General features: G+C 42.3%; 1 protein-coding gene across 1 annotated transcript in view; it reads left to right on the top strand.

The window, feature by feature from the left end:
* The window catches only part of ptprub (protein tyrosine phosphatase receptor type Ub), a 259,721-nt gene that overhangs the window by 60,936 nt on the left and 176,400 nt on the right, over nt 1-22,385 (top strand). Inside the window, exon 3 of the mRNA XM_038977378.1 lies at nt 16,767-17,038. Coding sequence (XP_038833306.1) covers nt 16,767-17,038 — 272 coding nt within the window. The remainder of the gene's footprint in view (nt 1-16,766; nt 17,039-22,385) is intronic.

The following is a 22,385-nucleotide window of genomic DNA, read 5'->3' as shown; positions in this document are numbered from 1 at the left end:
TTTCCACTACTGTCCCGTCGATGTGGATAGGGGGGTGCTCCCTCTGCTGTTACCTGAAGTCCACGATCATCTCCTTTGTTTTGTTGATGTTGAGTGAGGTTATTTGTCTGACACCACACTCTGAGGGCCCTCACCTCCTCCCTGTAGGCCATCTCATCACTGTTGGTAATCAAGCCTACCACTGTAGCGTCATCTGCAAACCTGATGATTGAGTTGGAGGCTTGCATGGCCACGCAGTCATGGGTGAACAAGGAGTAGAGGAGAGGGCTGAGAACGCACCCTAGTGGGGCCCCAGTGTTGAGTATCAGCAGGGTGGAGATGTTGTTTCCTACCCTCACCACCTGGGGGCAGCCCGTCAGAAAGTCCAGGACCCAGTTGCATAGGGCGGGGTCGAGACCCAGGGTCTCGAGCTTAATGACGAGTTTGGAGGGTAGTATGGTGTTAAATGCTGAGCTGTAGTCAATGAACAACATTCTTACATACAGTTGAAGTCGGAAGTTTACATACACTTAGGTTGGAGTCATTAAAACTCATTTTTCAACCACTACACAAATTTCTTGTTAACAAACTATAGTTTTGGCAAGTCGGTTAGGACATCAACTTTGTGCATGACACAAGTAATTTTTCCAACAATTGTTTACAGACAGATTATCCTCTTGAGCCTATGGGGGGTGCTATTTCGATCTTGGAAAAATTGGTCCCCAAATTAAACTGCCTCGTACTCAATTCTTGCTCGTACAATATGCATATTATTATTACTATTGGATAGAAAACACTCTCTAGTTTCTAAAACCGTTTGAATTATGTCTCTGAGTGAAACAGAACTCATTCTGCAGCACTTTTCTTGCCAGGGAGTGAGATTTCAGAAATCTCGGCCTCTGTTCCCAGGTCAGTTTATAAGTCCCTGTGAACGCTGTGGGGCTACAAACACTGCATACGCCTTCCTCTAGAGGTCAGTAAGTGGTGACAATTTGAATGGAGTCGATTGCGCAATCTGGGACCTTATATTAGACCCTGGAGCGGAAGTACCTTTCTTTTCAGCCGTGCGCTCGACGCAGAGTGGACGTCGGACTGGCCTCCTTCCAAGCTTTGGTTTAGCCAGTTCTATATCCCCGGTCATGTTTTTATTCGTTATAGGTGTTAAAGACATCATAAGGTAGTTAATTTAAACCGACTTATAGCAATTTATATCAGTTTATTGCGATTTTCTGGCATTTCTTTGTGACGCACTTTCAAGAGTTGGACACTTTTCCGGTACATGCCGAACGTTAGTGGCCATTTCGACAGGACAAGAGGACATCTTTCGACCAAAAGACGATGGTTCTGGAGAAAGGACACCTTGCCCAAGATTCTGATGGAAGCTCAGCTAATAGTAAGAACTATTTATGCTGATAAATCGTTGTTCTGTTGAAAAATGTTAAATGCATAAGCCGCCATTAATTTTTGGGTAGCTTCGCTTTAGCGCAGTAAGGTTAATTTTAAAAATGTAATTCAGCGATTGCATTAAGAACTAATTTGTCTTTCAATTGCTGTCCAACCTGTATTTTTTTAGTCAAGTTTATGAATAGTTTTCGATAAAAATAGGTGTCTTTCCAAGATGGCGCCGGACAGATTGCTTGAGTAGTTGGAAACTATTTTCATTTTATAAGCACGATTTGTGCCGCTAAATATTCGAACAAACTCTATATGTATTGTGTAATATGATGTTACAGGACTGTCATCTGAAGAATTCTGAGAAGGTTAGTGAAAAAATTAATATATTTTGGTGGTGATAACGTTATCGCTCTTTTTGCCTTGAATCAATGCTGGGGTAATGTTTGCACATGTGGTATGCTAATATAACGATATATTGTGTTTTCGCTGTAAAACACTTAGAAAATCTGAAATATTGTCTGGATTCACAAGATCTGTGTCTTTCAATTGCTGTACGCTGTGTATTTTTAAGAAATGTTTTATGATGAGTAATTAGGTAATACACGTTGCTCTCTGTAGTTATTCTAGTCGAGTTGTGATGGTGGCTGCAATGGTAAACTATGATTTATACCTGAAATATGCACATTTTTCTAACAAAACATATGCTATACAATAAATATGTTATCAGACTGTCATCTGATGAAGTTTTTTCTTGGTTAGTGGCTATTTATATCTTTATTTGGTCGAATTGGTGATAGCTACTGATGGAGTGAAAAAATGGTGGAGTAAGAAAAATTGTGTCTTTTGCTAACGTGGTTAGCTAATAGATTTACATATTGTGTCTTCCCTGTAAAACATTTTAAAAATCAGAAATGTTGGCTAGATTCACAAGAAGTGTATCTTTCATCTGGTGTCTTGGACTTGGGATTTAATGATATTTAGATGCTAGTATTTACTTGTGACGCTATGCTAGGCTATGCTAGTCAGCTTTTTTACTGGTGGGGGTGCTCCCGGATCCGGGTTTGGGAGGAACTAGAAGTTATTTCACTTATAAATTCACTGTATCACAATTCCAGTGGGTCAGAAGTTTACGTACACTAAGTTGACTGTGCCTTTAAACAGCTTGGAAAATTCCCGAAAATGATGTCATGGCTTTAGAAGCTTCTGATAGGCTAATTGACATAATTTGAGTCAATTGGAGGTGTACTTGTGGATGTATTTCAAGGCCTACCTTCAAACTCAGTGCCTCTTTGCTTGACATCATGGAAAAATCTAAAGAAATCAGACAAGACCTCAGAAAAACAATTGTAGACCTCCACAAGTCTGGTTCATTCTTGGGAGCAATTTCCAAACCCTTGAAGGTACCACGTTCATCTGTACAAACAATAGTACGCAAGTATAAACACCATGGGACCACGCAGCCGTCATACCACTCAGGAAGGAGACGTGTTCTGTCTCCTAGAGATTAAGTTCTTTGGTGCGAAAAGTGCAGATCAATCCCAGAACAACAGCAAAGGACCTTGTGAAGATGCTGGAGGAAACGGGTACAAAAGTATCTATATCCATAGTAAAATGAGTCCTATATCGACATAACCTGAAAGGCCACTGCTCCAAAACCGCCATAATAAAGCCAGACTACGGTTTGCGACTGCACATGGGGACAAAGATCATACTTTGTAGCAGATGTCCTCTGGTCTGATGAAACAAAAATAGAACTGTTTGGCCATAATGACCATCGTTATGTTTGGAGGAAAAAGGGGGATGCTTGCAAGCCGAAGAACACCATCCCAACAGTGAAGCACGGGGGTGGCAACATCATGTTGTGGGGGTGCTTTGCTGCAGGAGGTACTGGTGCACTTCACAAACTAGATGGCATCTTGAGGGAGGAAAATTATGTGGCTATATTGAAGCAACATCTCAAGACATCAGTCAGGAGGTTAAAGCTTGGTCACAAATGGGTCTTCCAAATGGACAATGACCCCCAAGCATACTTCCAGAGTTGTGGCAAAATGGCTTAATTATTGGAGTGGCCATCAGAAAGCCCTAAATCCCATAGAAAATGTGTGGGCAGAACAAGGAGGCCTACAAACATCACTCAGTTACACCAGCTCTGTCAGGAGGAATGTGCCAAAATTCACCCAATTCATTGCGGGAAGCTTGTGGAAGGCTACCCGAAACGTTTGACCCAAGTTAAACAATTTAAAGGCAATGCTACCAAATACTAATTGAGTGTATGTAAACTTCTGACCCACTGGGAATGTGACGAAAGAAATAAAAGCTGAAATAAATCATTCTCTCCACTATTATTGTGACATTTCACATTCTTAAAATAAAGTGGTGATCCTAACTGACCTTAGACAGGGAATTTTTACGAGGAAATGTCAGGAATTGTGAAAAACTGAGTTTAAATGTATTTGGCTAAGGTGAATGTAAACTTCTTACTTCAACTGTAGGTACCGTGCCTTGCAAAAGTGTCCATCCCCTTTGGCATTTTTCCTATTTTGTTGCATTACAACCTGTAGTTTAAAATTATTTTTATTTGGATTTCATGTAATGGACATACACAAAATAGTCCAAATTGGTGAAGTGAAATGAAACAATTAACTTGTTTCAAAAAATTCAAAAAAATATCAAACGGAAAAGTGGTGTTTGCATATGTATTCACCCCCTTTGCTATGAAGCACCTAAATAAGATCTGGTGCAACCAATTACCTTCAGAAGTCACATAATTAGTTTAATAAAGTCCACCTTATTGCAATCCAAGTGTCACATGATCTCAGTATATATACACACCTGTTCTGAAAGGCCCCAGAATCTGCAGCACCACTAAGCAAGGGGCACCACCAAGCAAGCGGCACCATGAAGACCAAGGAGCTTTCCAAACAGGTCAGGGACAAAGTTGTGGAGAAGTACAGATCAGGGTTGGGTTATAAAAAAATATCAGAAACTTTGAACATCCCACGGAGCACCATTAAATCAATTTTTAAAAATGGAAAGACTATTGCACCACAACAAACCTGCCAAGAGAGGGCCGCCCACCAAAACTCACGGACCAGGAAAGGAGGGCATTAATCAGAGAGGCAACAAAGAGTCCAAAGATAACCCTGAAGGAACTGCAATGCTCCACAGCGGAAATTGGAGTATCTGTCCATAGGTCCACTTTAGGCCATACACTCCACAGAGCTGGGCTTTACGGTAGATTGGCCAGAAAAAAGCCATTGCTTAAAGAAAGAAATTAGCAAACACGTTTGGTATTCGCCTAAAGGCATGTGGGAGACTCCCCAAACATTCGGAAGAAGGTACTCTGGTCAGATGAGAATAAAATGTAGCTTTTTGTCCATCAAGGAAAACGCTATGTATGGTGCAAACTCAACACCACTCATCACCCAGAGAACACCATGGCAGCATCATGCTGTGGGGTTGTTTTTCATCGGCAGGGACTAGGAAACTGGTCAGAATTGAAGGAATGATGGATGGAGCTAAATAGGGAAAGTTTTGAGGAAAACCTCTTTCAGTCTTCCAGAGATTTGAGACTGAGGTTCACCTTCCAGCAGGACAATGAACCTAAGCATACTGCTAAAGCAACACTCGAGTGGTTTAAGGGGAAACATTTAAATGTCTGGAAATGGCCAAGTCAAATCCCAGTCCTCAATCCAATTGAGAATCTGTAGTATGACTTAAAAATTGCTGTACACCAGCGGAACCCATCCAACTTGAAGGAGCTGGAGCAGTTTTTCCTTGAAGAAAGGGTAAAAAATCCCAGTGCCTCGATGTGCCAAGCTTATAGAGACATACCTCAAGAGACTTGCAGCTGTAATTGCTGCAAAAGGTGGCTCTACAAAGTATTGACCTTTGGGGGGGGGTGAAGTTATGCACGCTCAAGTTTCCTGTTTTTTTGTTATTTGTTATTTCTTGTTTGTTTCACAATAAAAAAATATTTAGCATTTTTAGTGGTAGGCATGTTGTGTAAATCAAATGATACAAACACCCCAAAAATCTATTTTAATTCCAGGTTGTAAGGCAACAAAATAGGAAAAATGGGGGGTGAATACTTTCGCATGCCACTGTATTCCTCTTGTCCAGATGGTATAGGGCAGTGTGCAGTGTGATGGCGATTGCGTCGTCTGTGGACCTATTGGAGCGATAAGCAAATTGGAGTGGGTCTAGGGTGTGATTTGATCCTTAACTAGTCTCGCAAAGCACTTCATGATGACAGAAGTGAGTGCTACGGGGCGATAGTCATTTAGTTCAGTTACCTTAGCTTTCTTGGGAACAGGAACAATGGTGGCCATCTTGAAGCATGTGGGCACAGCAGACTGGGATTTATTGAATATGTCCTGTGACAGACCAGGGGGTTTGGTCAAGACGTTTACACAGATCAGACACGGACAGAGTAGGATTAGCTCGGTTTCAAGGGTGTTTATTTAAATAATAAATCAAAAGAAAAGGATAGGTCTCCCCCATGAGACCCTCTCCGGGATACCGTCTTCTGGGCTCCGGTTCTTGCTCTATCCTGTCGGGCACAAAAACAGAACTCCCTCCTTTTAGCTTGGGCACCGTCTCCAACTATACCGAAGTCACCTTTCTTCCCCCAGTCCCTCTCCTTGTGTGTTACCCTTCTGGCAGCTTTATGGGACTCGTACAGCTGGTGAGCAATCAGCCCTTGATTACTCACCAACCACAATCAGCTCCAATTAGTCCTGGCCGGAGAGCCCGTCGAGACCTGGCACGTCCAGCAGAGGGGGCCATCACCTCGTGATGTAGACTCCGTCTGCCACCAGGCCTAGACGAGTCTCCCCCTGGTGGCTGACCTGCTGTACGCCACAGTCCGTAAACACACCACCCAGCTGATCTGCACATGCTCTGAGGATGCGGCTAGGAATGCCGTCTGGGCCGGCAGCCTTGCGAGGGTTAACACATTTAAATGTTTTACTCATGTTGGCCACAGTGAAGGAGAGCCCATAGGCTTTGGTAGCTGGCTGTGTCTGTGGCACTGTATTGTCCTCAAAGCGGGCAAAGAAGTTGTTTAATTTGTCTGGGAGAAAGACGTTGATGTCCGCGACGGGGCTGGTTTTCTTTTTGTAATCTGTGATTGACTGTAGACCCTGCCACATACGTCTCGTGTTTGTGCCGTTGAATTGCGACTCTACTTTGTCTCTATACTGATGCTTTGCTGTTTGATTGCCTTGTGGAGGGAATAGCTACACTGTTTGTATTTGGTCATGTTTCCAGTCGCCTTGCCATGATTAAAAGCGGTAGTTCACGCTTTCAGTTTTGCGCGAATGCTGCCATCAATCCACGGTTTCTGGTTAGGGAAGGTTTTAATAGTCACAGTTGGTACAACATCACTGATGCACTTGCTAATAAACTCGCTCACAGAGTCAGCGTATATATCAATGTTATTGTCTGAGGCTACTCGGTATGTTGTTATGATTACACCACAAGTCTTTAATCATAAGGCATACACCCAAGCCCTTCTTCTTACCGTGATGCGTGAAGAAACCGGGTGGCTGTACTGACTCTGACAGCATATCCCGAGTGAGCCATGTTTCCGTGAAACAGAGAATGTTACAATCTCTGATGTCTCTCTGGAAGGCAACTCGTGCTCTAATTTCGTACACCGTGTTGTCTAGAGATTGGACATTGGCAAGTAATATGCTCGGAAGCCGTGGATCGTGTGACCAGTAGGCCGCTCCGTCTGCCTCTCCTGCGGCGACCGCGTTGTTTTGGGTCGGCCTCTGGGATAAGATCCCATGTCCAGAGTGGAGGTCCGAACAAAGGATACACTTCGGGAAAGTCGTATTCCTGGTCGTAATGTTGGTAAGTTGACGTCGCTTTTATATCCAATAGTTCTTCCCGGCTGTATGTATTAACACTTGAGATTTTCTAGGCTAACAATGTAAGAAACAATACATAAAAACAAATTACTGCATAGTTTCCTATGGACCTGAAGTGAGGCGACCATCTCTGTCGGCGCCATCACCCTGTCAAGAGTTCCAAGTAACGCACTGCTTCGAAAGAAATTCTTCACGCCGTGTGATAGGAATTCAAAGTAAATGTATGGAGCTCAAGGTTTGAGTTGAACAGCATGTTCATCACTGAAGCATTCAAGTTTTCCAAAGTTGTCATATTTCACAGTCTCCCCAGGGTCAATCCTTTAGACCTTTGCAACATCTTGAAGCGAGGTCAGTACTTGTATGTCCGTGTCCATCAACCTTTCTGAACGAGCTACACATGCAGCACATGTTGTCAGGGCTTTAACTCAATGAGAATCAAGGAACATTGTGCATCAGTTGAGATAGTGGACTGCACATTCCTCCCTTCCATCGTTATTTCTACATTCTCTCAATCTTGCTGTGATTGGTTCTTGTCCTTGTAGTCCTGCCGGCAAGCTGTGCATTCACTTTCATGTCCCCCCTGAAACAGACGGGCACGGTGGAGAGTGTCAGGCAAAGCGCCATGGCTGAGAGATGGGCTCGCCCACCACCTCCCAAAATATCTCACCACAGTCATACAGCGAGAAATTGGTCAAAAGCTGAACCTTGCATCTTCCAACTCATATGTTTCGAGACTCCTTTTAAGAGGATTTAATAAATGTGACAGCATCCAGGACAATAGTGCCAATAGTTAACTGTTTGAGTGTTTGTAGAAGGTTTGTTGAGAGTTTGAGTGAATGAGCCTGTTATAGTGGTGTCAAAAGGTGATTTAATTTGTTTGCTGAATAAAGTTGTTGAACTGAATTTCAGTGTATCGCAAACATTTTTCTTTGCATATTTGATACCTCCAACTCTCTCATTGCATATTCATCACCTCCCCATCGTCAAGGGAGGGTCAAAGGCAACCATATAAAATGGAGAACAATACGTGTCCCTACATAACATTAACTTGCAGAGACAACAGAAAGGAGAGGAGGATATTTTGGTTGTACTAGAACCCTCTCGGGCCTTTAGATGTAACGCGTACGCTGAGAGTCGGGAAGCAAGTACAGGAAGTGAGTGTTTTAATAAATAAACTAAACAATAAACATGAAACAGAGTCAATAACACCTGAGGAAAGAACCAGGTGGAGTGACAGATATAGGGAAGATAATCAAGTGTGATGCAGTCCAGGTGAGTGTCATGAGGCTCTGGTGCGCTTGACGATGGTGACAGGTGTGGGGGATAATCGGCAGCCTGATGACCTAGAGGCCGGAGAGGGAGTATACGTGACATTAGATATGTGGCCACACCACCCCTCTCTACCCCTCTAACGTAGGGGGCAAAGGGGGGGCCAGATCTGTCACTTCTTATAATAGATAATTTGTGGAAACTAAACCAAGGGAAGAAAGATTATTGGCCAGTGGTTTCTCCCATCTGCATGCCAAGAAGTAACTGGATTGTATGTTTCTTCTTCTTTTGTAATGTAGTGGAATAATGTAGTATAGTATCACTCCATCAGGTTTTGTAATACACTTCATATTCACTGAGTTACTGGAGAGGGGTTACAAAAGATGTCTCTCTTTGTGGGGCATATTTAAGCAATACGGCACGAGGAGGTGTGGTATATGTCTGAGAGTCACGTGTGTAACTCGCCCTACAGCCCTATCCTCACTTCCCTCGCTGCCCTCCCTCTTTCTGTCCCCTCTCCCATACTCTCTCTGTCTTTCTCCCTCCCACCATCCATCACACCGCGGATTGCATGGATACAGCCCTTAGCCGTGGTATATAGGCCGTATACCACAAACCCCTGAGGTGTCTTATTGCTATTATAAACTGGTTACCAACGTAATTTGAGCAGTAAAAATAAATGTTTTGTCATACCAGTAGTATATGGTCTGAAATACCACGGCTGGTAGCCAAACAGCATTCAGGGCTCGAACCACCCAGTTTATAAATATCAATAATATGCATGTAAACCTCTCATGGCTCAAAGTGGAGGAGAGATTGACTTTATCACTACCTGTTTTTGTAAGAAGTGTTGACGTGCTGAATGCACAAGGTGTCTGTTTAAGGTACAAGCACACAACTCTGACACCCATGCATACCTCACAAGACATGCCACCAAAGGTCTCTTCACTATCCCAAGTCAAGAACAGACAATGGGTGGTACACAGTACTATAGACTAGAGCCATGGCTACATGGAACTCTATTCCACATCAGGTTACTGATGCAAGGAGTATATATATATATTTTTTAAACACATAAAAATGCACATTGTGGAACAGCTGTGAAGAGACCCACACACCGACACACACACACACATAATAAGACACGCACTCTACACACATGTACACATGGATTTTGTTTAATTGTAGATACAGTATGTGATAGTAGAATAGTGACCTGAGGGAACACACTTAATGTGTTGTGAAAAGTGTTATGAAATGTAATGTCATGTCATGTATTGTTGCTGGACCCCAGGAAGAGCTGCTGCCTTGGGGATCCTTAATAAAAACAGATACAAATACTGGAAGAAATGAAAAACCCACACTCACTGAAGTGTTCCTTACGTTTTAATGTCTTATTTTTTAGCAGCATTGTTTAAAAAACTGAAAAAAACTGTGTTTGGAGAACAACAGACATCCACCCATATTTATAGATGATAAGCTGTAGACCACACCATCTACCTAGAGAGTTTTCATCTGTATTTTTCGTAGCTGTCTACCTACCATCACAGACCAATGCTGGCACTAAAACTGAGCTCAATGAGCTGTATACCGCCATAAGCAAACAGGAAAATGCCCATCCAGAGGTGGCGCTCCTAGTGGCCGGTGACCAGAGGTGCAACCAGAGGAAAACAAATTCTACACCACCTTTACTCCATACACAGACATTCGTACAAAGCTCTCCCTCGCCCTCCATTTGGAAAATCTGACCATAATTCTATCTCCTGATTCCTGCACACAAGCAAAAACTAAAGTAGGAGTGCTTTGCTCGCACACACTGGAATATGTTCCGGGATTCTTCCGATGGCATTGAGGAGTACACCACATCAGTCACTGGCTTTATCAATAAGAAGCCATGGATTACAGACAACATTCACACTGAGCTAAAGGGTAGAGCCTCCGCTTTCAAGGAGTGAGACACTAACCCGGAAGCTTATAATAAATACCGCTATGCCCTCCGACGACGCATTCAACAGGCATATTGTCAATACAGGACTAAGATTGAATCCTACTACACCGGCTCCGACGCTCGTCGGATGTGCCATGGCTTGCCTATCAGACGAGCTAAATTGCTTCTATTCTTGCTTCGAGGCAAGTAACACTGAAACATGCATGAGAGCATCAGCTGTTCCATTACTATTGTGTGATCTCGCGCTCTGCAGCCGATGTGAGTAAGACCTTCAAACAGGTCAACATTCACAAGGCCGCAGGGCCAGACTGATTACCAGGACATGTACTCCGAGCATGCGCTGACCAACTGGCAAGTGTCTTCCCTGACATTTTCAACCTTTCCCTATCTGAGTCTGTAATACCAACATGTTTCAAGCAGACCACCATTGTTCCTGTGCCCAAGAACACTAAGGTAACCTACCTAAATGACTACTGACCTGTAGCACTCACATCTGTAGCCATGAAGTGCTTTGAAAGGCTGGTCATGGCTCACATCAACACCATTATCCCAGAAACCCTAGACCCACCTAATTTGCATACCGCACCAACAGATCCACAGATGATGCATTCTCTATTGCACTCCACACTGCCCTTTCCCACCTGGACAAAAGGAGCACCTATGTGAGAATGCTATTCATTGACTACAGCTCAGTGTTCAACACCATAGTGCCCTCAAAGCTCATCACTAAGCTAAGGACCCTGGGACTAAACACTTTCCTCTGCAACTGGATCCTGGACTTCCTGACAGGCTGTCCCCAGGTGGTAAAGGAAGGTAATAACACATCCACCACGCTGATCCTCAATATGGGGATGCTCAACCCCCTCCTGTACTCCCTGTTCACTCATGACTGCACGGCCAGGCACGACTCCAACACCATCATTAAGTTTGCTGATGACACAACCGTGGTAGGTCTGATCACTGACAACGATGAGACAGCCTATAGGGACGAGGTCAGAGACCTGGCCATGTGGTGCAAGGACAACAACCTCTCCCTCAACGTGATCAAGACAACGGAGATGATTGTGGACTACAGGAAAAGGAGGACCGAGCACGCCCCCATTCTCATCGACATGGCTGTAGTGGAGCAGGTTGAGAGCTTCAAGTTCCTTGGTGTCCACATCACCAACAAACTAACATGGTCCAAGCACTCCAAGACAGTCGTGAAGAGGGCACGACACAACCTATTCCCCCTCAGGAGACTGTACAGATTTGGCATGGGTCCTCAGATCCTCAAATGGTTTTACAGCTGCACCATCGAGAGCGTCCTGACGGGTTGCATCACTGCCTGGTATGGCAACTACTCAGCCTCCGACTGCAAGGCACTACAGAGGGTAGTGCGTATGGCCAAGTAAATTGTCAAAGACCCCAGCCACCCTAGTCATAGACTTTTCTCTCTGCTACCGCACGGCAAGCAGTACCGGAGCGCCATGTCTAGGTCTAAGATGCTTCTAAATAGCTTCTACCCCAAGCCATAAGTCTCCTGAACAGCTAATCAAATGGCTACCCAGACTATTTGCATTGAATTAGTCGACACCGGTGCTCCTGCCCATTGACGTTGACTCTGTACCGTTACCCCCTGTATGTAGCCCCGTTGTTTATTGCTGCTCTTTAATTATTTGTTATTCTTATCTCTTACTTTTTTTTTGTTGTTGGTATTTTCTTAAAACCGCATTGTTGGTTAAGAGCTTGTAAGTAAGCATTCCGCTGTATTCGGCGCATGTGACAAATAACATTTGATTTGGTTTGGCTGTAAGGTAGACTATTTCTAAGAGTAAGATGTGAACTTGAATAATGCAGAAAGTTGTTTATCGCGATACACAGTAGTCTGAATTGGGGCAATAAGGACTCTGCTCATATCCCACCAAAACGTTGACTGTTGTCGTCAGCTCATGGCTCAAATAAAGGTGGCTTGAAAGTCATTTGGAATAGCTTCTTGCGTGGAATTTTGTGTCAGATTCACCTCACTTCAGTGCAGACTATTTGTTAATGTTACTTGCCTTTCATGAAGACATTAGTTAAACAATTCTCTCTTTGGCTGTCTACGATTAACATTCACATTCTCTTTGCCTTTAGAAAAGAGTCGACTTCTCTGTAAGGCCTAGCTCCGCCAAGGCTGCAAATTATGTCTGGTAGTTCGCAGAGTCCAATACATTTCTGAATGGAAACACAGAGACCTTGGAGAACAAAGACAACCTTGATTATGTTGGTAAACAGGAAGGTCTCGTGACATTGTTGTTTTAATCACGTTTGTGGGGACAGACTTGATGGAGGACAGATGCTAGGTGAGGGGTGAGGAGGTTGTGTTGTCCTAATTACAAGGGGCTTTGGGGTCTCAGTTCTGGGTCTTAGTGGACTCATGTTTCATCAGGAATTAGCCTCACCAACCTCAGCCTCACCTTGCTGCTGTAAATATCTAGACTGCTAGACTACTCGTCCCTTTGTTTCAAATGGGCATAGCAGGCTGATTAAATGCCTGTCTGTGTGTGTCTGTGTGCTTGCATCAGTGTGTTTGCACATCCATATTCTTTAAAAACACCTAACTTTCTCTTCACTGTCTCTTGGTGAACATTACTTTTCAACCTTGTGAGATATACTACTGTATTTAAAAAATCAAGACATGTTTTTCTTACCCCCCTCTCTATCTCTTCCCCATTGAAAAAGGCTTGCCACAGGCATCTCCCCCTGTGAACTTGTATCTCAGAGCATATATTTACGCTCCAGTGAAAACACTGGCTTTAAAGCCCACTCAAACTGTTTACTCAAGCCAATGACTACGTTTACATGCCGGATAGTAGCTTATATCCCACTTAAGGTCTTATTCGGGATAAGCTGTCTACATGCACCTTTCGTATCCCGCTCACAAGTATCCCTGTAACCAGCATGAATAAATAGAATATTCCTAATTTAAGTTCATATGGGTTAAATGAAATAGGAACTGAAATATGGACACTGACTGTAGGCCCATATCCTCTCACATGTAATATAATATTAACTTAATAATTGCAGTAAAATTATACAACAAATGTTAATTTTGTGTTGGGAACAGAAATATGATTTCTTTCTTTCAGCATCTCTGGAGAAAATGTGAATTTGTGTGTAATGTCTTATCATTGACACGTTCATGCAAGTAGACAGTATTTCAACCACATAAAATATGCACCCAAGACAAACTGAAGTCTTATTATATTCCTGTTTCATTGTTTCTCAGCTTTTCTCTCCTTAAAACTGGTCAAACTGACGATATTTGGACATTTTGCACAGGACCACTTTCCACCGTTTTGTAGTTATTGCGTTTCTCCAAGGTCCCTAAAAAATAAAATAATTTAGAGGTGTTAAATAGATTACTATAGATCATTATCCATTCTATCAACAATCTAAGGCATTATTCTGGTGAGCTCTACTGCATTTAGAATTCTGGGTCAACAATAATTATGACACAAGAAGCTTCATGTATCTAACTATAGTTGACAAACAAATAGCCTACCAAATGTCGGAAATTATCATATGGTTTACCAAATGTCGTCAATTATAATATGGCTTACCAAATGTTGGAAATTATAAACAGAAAGTTGTCTAAATTTTGGGTGAATATCTGCAAAATCTATGTGTACGTGTGTGTATAGTGCGTATGCTATTGTGTGTGTGTGTGTATGTGACAATGTTTGTCCCTACTGTTCCATAAGGTGTTTTTCTTATCTGTTTTTTAAATCAAATGTTACTGCTTGCATGAGTTACTTGATGTGGAATAGAGTTCCATGTAGTCATGGCTCTATTTAGTACTGTGCACCTTCCATAGTCGGTTCTGGACATGGGGACTGTGAAGAGACCAATGGTGGCATGTCTTGTGGGGTATGCATGGGTGTCCGAGCTGTGCGCCAGTTGTTCAAACAGACAGCTCAGTGTATTCACCATGTCAATACCTCTCATAAATACAAGAAGTGATGAAGTCAATCTCTCCTCCACTTTGAGCCAGGAGAGATTGACATGCATATCATTATATTAGCTCTCTGTGTACATCCAAGGGCCAGCTGTGCTGCCCTGTTCTGAACCAATTGCAATTTTGAAAGTCCTTTTTTGTGGCACCTGACCACACGACTGAACAGTAGTCTAGGTTGCGACAAAACTACGGTCTGTAGGACCTGCATTGTTGACAGTGATGTCAAGAAGGTAGAGCAGCGCCTTGTCATATACATACTTCTCCCCATATTAGCTACTGTTGTATCAATATGTTTTGACCATGACAGTTTACAAACCAGGGTAACTCCAAGCAGTTTAGTCACCTCAACTTGCTCAATTTCTACATCATTTATTACAATATTTAATCAAGGTTTAGGGTTTAGTGAATGATTTGTCCCAATACTTTTTGTTTTAGAAATATTTAGGATTAATTTATGCCTTGCCACTCACTCTGAAACTAACTGCAACTCTTTGTTAAGTGTTGCAGTCATTTTAGTCGCTGTAGTAGCTGACACTCTAGCTTTCCTCAAAGCCAGTGGCAATTCATTAGTAAAGATTGAAAAAAGTAATGGGCCTAGACAGCTGCCTTGGGGAATTCCTGATTCTACCTGGATTATGTTAGAGAGGCTTCCATTAAAGAACACTTTCTGTGTTCTGTTAGACAGGTAACTCTTTATCCACAACATAGCAGAGGGTGTAAAGCCATAACACAAGTTTTTCCAGCAGGAAACTATGATCGATAATGTCGAAAGCCGCACGGAAGTCTAACAAAACAGCCCCCATAATCTTTTTATCATCATTTTCTCTCAGCTAATCATCAGTCATTTGTGTAAGTGCTGTGCTTGTTGAATGTCCTTCTCTATAAGCATGCTGAAAGTTTGTTGTCAATTTGTTTACTTTAAAATCACATTGTATCTGGTCAAGCACAATTTTTTCCAAAAGTTGACTAAGGGTTGGTAACAGGCTGATAACTTTTTTATTTTTTATTTTTATTTTTTACTTTTGCTTCCCTCCAAGCCTGAGGGCACACGCTTCCTAATAGGCTTAAATTGAAGATGTGGCAATATCGTCTGCTATTTTCCTCAGTAGTTTTACATCCATGTTGTCAGACCCCGGTAGCTTGTCATTGTTGATAGACAACAATAGTTTTTTCCCCTCTTCCACACTAACTTTACAGAATTTTAAATTACAATGCTTGTCTTTTAGAATTTGGTCAGATATACTTGGATGTGTAGTGTCAGCATTTGTTGCTGGCATATTATGCCTAAGTTTGCTAATCTTGCCTATGAAAAAATCATTAAAGTAGTTTCAAATTAAAAATGTATTTGTCACATACACATGGTTAGCATATGTTAATGCGAGTGTAGCGAAATGCTTGTGCTTCTAGTTCCGACCATGCAGAGCCATCTGTTTCAATGAATGATGGAGCTGAGTTTGCCTTTTTCCCCAGAATTTCATTTAAGGTGCTCCAAAACTTTTTACAATAATTCTTATTTCTTTTATCTTGGTTTCATAGAGTAGTTTCTTCTTCTTTTTATTCAGTTTAGTCACATGATTTCTCAATTTGCAATAACTTTGCCAATCGGTTGTGCAGCCAAACTTATTTGCCATTCCTTTTGCCTCATCATTCTCAACCATACACATTTTCAATTTGTTTGACAATTAGATAATACAATACCCATTATATGCAAAACTTAGCCTGCAACAAACAACAGTAAATGGGATAAGATGTTTAAAAGCAACAGTATCCTGTCTAAGATCAGCATATCCCAGGCATCTTATCCAGGTGTCTCATAACCGTGATATATGCTTTTTCAGGTTATTGTAAACAGGATATGATGTGTCAACTCAAAAGCAGAATACTTGAGTATCCCAAATAATAATGGAATATTGGTGGGCATGTAAACGAGGTTACTCAGAAAAGGAGGCATATGTCATTGAGATCTTTTGTGCTTCTATTCTATCCTCAGCAGAAATGTGAATGATTCCTTTCTAAAAATGGGTTGAAAAAGGCACTTCTACACTAGTTACATTATTTGGCCGAAATGAATGATACAGTACTTATAAACACATTCAGGATAACTTACATGGCTTACAATTACATTTCAGAACACTGTATCATACCCCAAAGGGAACTTGAAGGATGAGTCAGGTTAATCAGTTCATGTACACACCAATGGCGAACACAAATGCAAAAACAGACATTTTTCTTTTCGCTGCGGTCGGGGTCATGGCATTACAGCATGCATTATCTCTGACCCTTGTGTGACATTACCCTTGTTTCTGTCTCATCCCTCCAGGTTCCTATATGCTGGTGAACTCTTCCCAGCATGCTGCAGGGCATCGCGCCCAGCTCCTGCTTCAGACGCTGAGTGAAAACGACACACACTGCGTCCAGTTCAGCTACTTCCTGTACAGCCGCGATGGCCACAGTCCAGGGGCACTGCGGGCGTACGTTCGGGTCAACGGCGGCCCGCTGGGTAGCCCAGTATGGAACACGTCGGGGTCCCACGGACGACAGTGGCACCAAGTGGAGCTGGCTGTCAGCACCTTCTGGCCCAATGAGTACCAGGTAAATCCCTCGCAGTGGCATCACTTCACTGCTACTTTCAGTCGTTACACAGCATGCTTCAATTTTCCCACTGTGTCAGTTATACATAGTAGTGGCTAGAATCGAACAGGCTCATTCTCATCCCATTGACTTCATGTATGACGTTAATGCAATCCGTATAAGGCTTTATTTAAGGCCTAGTGAAGGTGTTAGTTAATAAGACACATATACAGCATAAGGGGGTAACCAGCCAATAGATAAGCCTGATCATCCAGGACTGGGTGTGTTAACTTCACTGTTCTCCAACAGTGTGATACTGTACGCCACAGGGAGACCTTGTTGTTAATCACATGCAAAGCTAGCTCAGTTTAATATCATTGCTCCCTTGGTAAATGTAGGCTAGGTTAGCGCTAAAAGGCCCTAACTGGTTTCTCTGTGGCCAGGCTTGTTACAGTTTAACCTACTGAGACTGTCTCTGCTAACTGTACATCAGAACATTGGAATACACAACACAACTTCACTCCCTCAGTGGCAGGTCATTACCCACTCAGACCCAAATTGATTGGCAGCCACTCTGGGTACCTGGGCGCTTTCTATTGGTCTTCGGATGGCGCGACCGGGCCATAAATTACGTTTATATTTTCTGCAAACTCTGCGGAGCTGTCAAAATGCAATTAGGGTGAGTAGTGTGTGATGTTTTGAGAACTGTCATTCCCTTCGACTTAATTAACTTCCATGCGGTTCTGCCGGATCTGACCTTCAAGTGTAAATAATAGTCCAGCTTTGTACAAACATGAGCCAAAGGTAGGATGACACTGTGGAACTATCACTATATGGCCTGACAATGAGGGGTATTTAAGCTTGACACACACAACACAACACAACACAGAAACACTACACACAAAGGTGTCAACACGTGTGGGTGGGTAGGGGGCCAGGTGAAAAATGACTTCGATAATATCTGACAAACGCAAAGTTTTGACTAGCTCGCTCTTTCTCTCGACTTTATATTTGCTCGGGAGTCATCTCAGTAAATATATCACTACGTGAGAGAATTACAAGCGCTGCCCGGTCAATGGCATTGCCAATCACACCACCCTCAGACCAGCTCTCACATCAATGCTCTCTTTAGCAGAATAATTCATCATTAACGACCATTATTGTGGCCATGGCAGTTTCCTATAGCAGAAAAACTAGGGATAAACAGCATTCCTCTGGCTTATTTTTGATGTCTTAATTGGCTTGCTTTGCAACACTCCTCTTCCTTCTAATTCTAACTCTGTGTCCTCCTTCTCTCTACCCTCTGTCTTGGTACGTGCTGCGTCACAGCTTCTTAAGCAGCCCAGTGATGGCTCATGTGTGAGTTAGCATTACACCAGGGCTACCGAGGAGAGGCATCACTTGGGAGAAGGAAGGAATAATGGGCAGATGAGGGAGGATGAGTCTGAATGACTGGTTGCAGCAACAACCTGTTAATAAACTGTAGGCTGCGATCATCCATCTCAAAATGACGATACTGTGATGTTATTTATCCAGAATATTCAATCTTCTAGTTTTTGGCAATTTTTTAAAATCTTTTGGCCCATAGGGAAATGAATGAACTGATCGGTACATGAACTGTATGTCTGACCACGACAAGTACATTGTAGCAGCAGTGAAGAAATAAATCTCAAATGATCTGTCTAAAACAGTGTTTCCGCTTTTGAGTCCCTTCTCTGCAAATAAATAATGATGGCCCCTTTCTGCAGTAACATCAGCAGTCATGCCGATGAAAACGGATAAATAAACTACAAACAATGCTGGAGAGAGTCAAGCGGAGTGGAGTTGAACATGACTCGATCTGACCCAGCACGCCTCTCTCTCTCTCTCTGTATTCACCAAGGAGCTCTTAGCTTTAAAGCATGTTAGCTGCAACCCGTGTCACTTTAAATATTAAAAGGACTTTGGTTACAGGAGCCCTGCAGCAAGCTTGATGGAATCTCTTTGGATTTGAAGTGATAGGTCATCAAATTTGCTCTGTCGCCAGAGAGTCAGGGTCTACTCTTGAAGAATGGATTGAGAGAATAATGTTCCTGTGTCATGCTTATCATGCCAGCAAACCCAATGCACAGTAAATTGACCGTATTATAAACCTATGAAGTCTTAAAATATCCCTGCCTTAAATCATTCAAGGCATTCCTAGATTTACATTCCCTTCGATGCTGCTATCACAACACTGTAGTTGATTAAAAATAGATATTTGTTAAAAAAATCCCAGTAACTTTATTGGAAATACATATTCTCAGGGGCTGTTGATTTAATCATGATACTTGAATGTAGGAGGATAGAGAGCTGTTTTATAGCACACATTCTCAATGTTTGTCTGTAAAATAAAACATTGTCTAAAGCGTGGAATGTAATCAAAAATCAAAAATCTGTTCCATTCTCCGTAAATCGACAGAGCCAACTATAGTAGATTAACATACTCAAAAGCCACACACATTCTCTCTAATCATTTGTCAGCCTAGTAATCTATCTGCAAAACAATTCCCTCCCCGCTTTCCTTTTCCTTGTTCACGACTTTGGAGGCTTCATGTTTCTGTCTAGTGTATGTCTCGCCATTTTTATTGTTGCCTAACCTGAGACAACAACACAGTGTTGGTTGTGATAAGGTTACGCTTCGATATTTATATCACTCTGGTGATAGGTGCTATGCTACTCCACTTCCTCCTGTTGCTGGTGTGTCCCCTAACGTCAAGAGAGGGTTGGGTGGGGCAAGTGGAAAATGGAAGAGAGAGAGTGTGAGATCACTTTAGAACGTATTTGATTTGATATCTTTCCCATCTGCCGTACTCAGCAATATATTTCTCCCTCTTATTGGTGGAGGTGTCTGCGATAGCTGGAACCTTATCAAATATTAAAGATGTTATCAGGCTAACCAAGTCTGCCAACTAGATCTGGAGCTGTGCTCTCCCCCATCTCCTTCCCTCTCTTCACTATTTTTTCCTTCTCTCCCCCTGGTGTGTTTTCTCTCGCTGTGCTCCTCCTCGTCTTCTTTTTCAGTGTGACAAATACTGTCTCAAGTTGCAGACCTTTTCTGACAACCTGGTCTCATAGACTAGAAGTAGCGTAGTAAATGTCAATCTGGAACTCTCAAATTAGTATGATAATTTCTCATTTCAGGAAACTAGGTGTATGTCGCGCATCACTACTTCACAGGAGAGCCATTTGAGCGTACATTTTTATTGAAACGCTTTTTTTTATTGAAATGCCTTCTGGAACATGTGAACTTTTCTGTGCCTTAAAAACAAAACTTTTATGCCATCTGTAAATACGAATAAAATTGTTAAATTACTAGCCTAGTTGGTTTAGCCATGGAAAAAGTCAGGAACCTTCCCTCTAGCCAGCTATCCCCTCCGGCGACACTTGGAATGCCGCCATTCTATGGGCTCTTAACCAACCGTGCTATTTTGTTTGTTTTTTCACATTGTTTGTAAATTATTTTGTACATAATGTTGCTGCTACCGTCTCCTATGCCGGAAAAGAGCTTCTGGACATCAGAACAGCCATTACTCACCTTGAACAGGACAAATCATTTTTCTTTAATGAGTCGGACAAGAGGGATTAACTCCAGACACCCGAACAGGCCCTCATCCCCGTCATTCACAGGAGAAAGAGACGGAGGTATCGTGGAAGGAGATCGGGGTGCCTTGTGAGAATCTGGCGACGAGTGGCTAATCTGCCTTTGGCATCGTACTATTGGCCAACAAACAATCGCTGGATAATAAAGTGGACGGACTACAAGCACATACAGTTGAAGTTGGAAGTTTACATACACTTAGGTAGGAGTCATTAAAACTACATTTCAACCACTCCACAAATGTCTTGTTAACAAACTATAGTTTTGGCAAGTCGGTAAGGACATCTACTTTGTGCATGACACAAGCAATTTTTCCAACAATTGTTTACAGACAGATTATTTCACTTATAATTCACTGTATCACAATTCCAGTGGGTCAGAAGTGTACATACACTAAGTTGACTGTGCCTTTAAACAGCTTGGAAAATTCCCGAAAATTATGTCATGTCTTTAGAAGCTTCTGATAGGCTAATTGACATAATTTGAGTCAATTAGAGGTGTACCTGTGGATGTATTTCAAGGCCTACCTTCAAACTCAGTGCCTCTTTGCTTGACATCATGGGAAAATCAAAAGAAATCAGCCAATACCTCAGAAAAACAATTGTAGACCTCCACACGTCTGGTTCATCCTTGGGAGCAATTTACAAATGCCTGAAGCTCCAATGTTAATCTGTACGAATAATAGTACGTAAGTATAAACACCATGGGACCTACCGCTCAGGAAGGAGACGCGTTATTTCTCCTAGAGATTAATGTACTTTGTTGCGAGAAGTGCAAATCAATCCCAGAACAACAGCAAAAGGACCTTGTGAAGATGCTGGAGGAAACCGGTACAAAGATATCTATATCCACAGTAAAACAAGTCCTATATCGACATAACCTGAAAGGCCACTCAGCAAGGAAGAAGCCACTGCTCCAAAACTGACATAAAAAAGCCAGACTACGGGTTGCAACTGCACATGGGGACAAAGATCATACTTTATGGAGAAATGTCCTTTGGTCTGATGAAACAAAAATAGAACTGTTTGGCCATAATGACCATCGTTATGTTTGGAGGAACACCTTCCCAACCGTGAAGCACAGGGGTGGCAGCATCATGTTGTGGGGTTGCTTTGCTGCAGGAGGGACTGGTGCTCTTCACAAAATAGATGGCATCATGAGGAAGTAAAATTATGTGGATATATTGAAGAAACAGCTCAAGACATCAGTCAGGAAGTTAAACTTTGGTCGCAAATGGGTCTTCCAAATGGACAACGACCCCAAGCACACTTCGAAAGTTGTGGCAAAATGGCTTAAGTACAACAAAGTCAAGGTATTGGAGTGGCCATCACAAAGCCCTGACCTCAATCTTATAGAAAGTTTGTGGGCAGAACTGAAAAAGCGTGTGCGAACATGGAGGCCTACAAACCTGACTCAGTTACACCAGCTCTTTCAGGAGTAATGGGCTAAAATTCACCCAACTTATTGTGGGAAGCTTGTGGAAGGCTACCATGAACATTTGACCCCAGTTAAAAATGTTAAATGAAATGCTACCAAATACTAATTGAGTGTATGTAAACTTCTGAGCCACTGGGAATGTGATGAAAGAAATAAAAGCTGAAATAAATCATTCTCTCTACTATTATTCTGACATTTCACATTCTTAAAATGAAGTGGTGAACCTAACTGACCTAAGACAGGATTTTTACTAGGATTAAATGTCAGGAATTGTGAAAAACTGAGTTTAAATGTATTTGGCTAAGGTGTATG

Source organism: Salvelinus namaycush, chromosome 37 (genome assembly GCF_016432855.1).
Source record: "Salvelinus namaycush isolate Seneca chromosome 37, SaNama_1.0, whole genome shotgun sequence".
Taxonomy (NCBI): Eukaryota; Metazoa; Chordata; class Actinopteri; order Salmoniformes; family Salmonidae; genus Salvelinus; species Salvelinus namaycush.
This window is presented reverse-complemented; position numbering and strand designations above follow the sequence as displayed.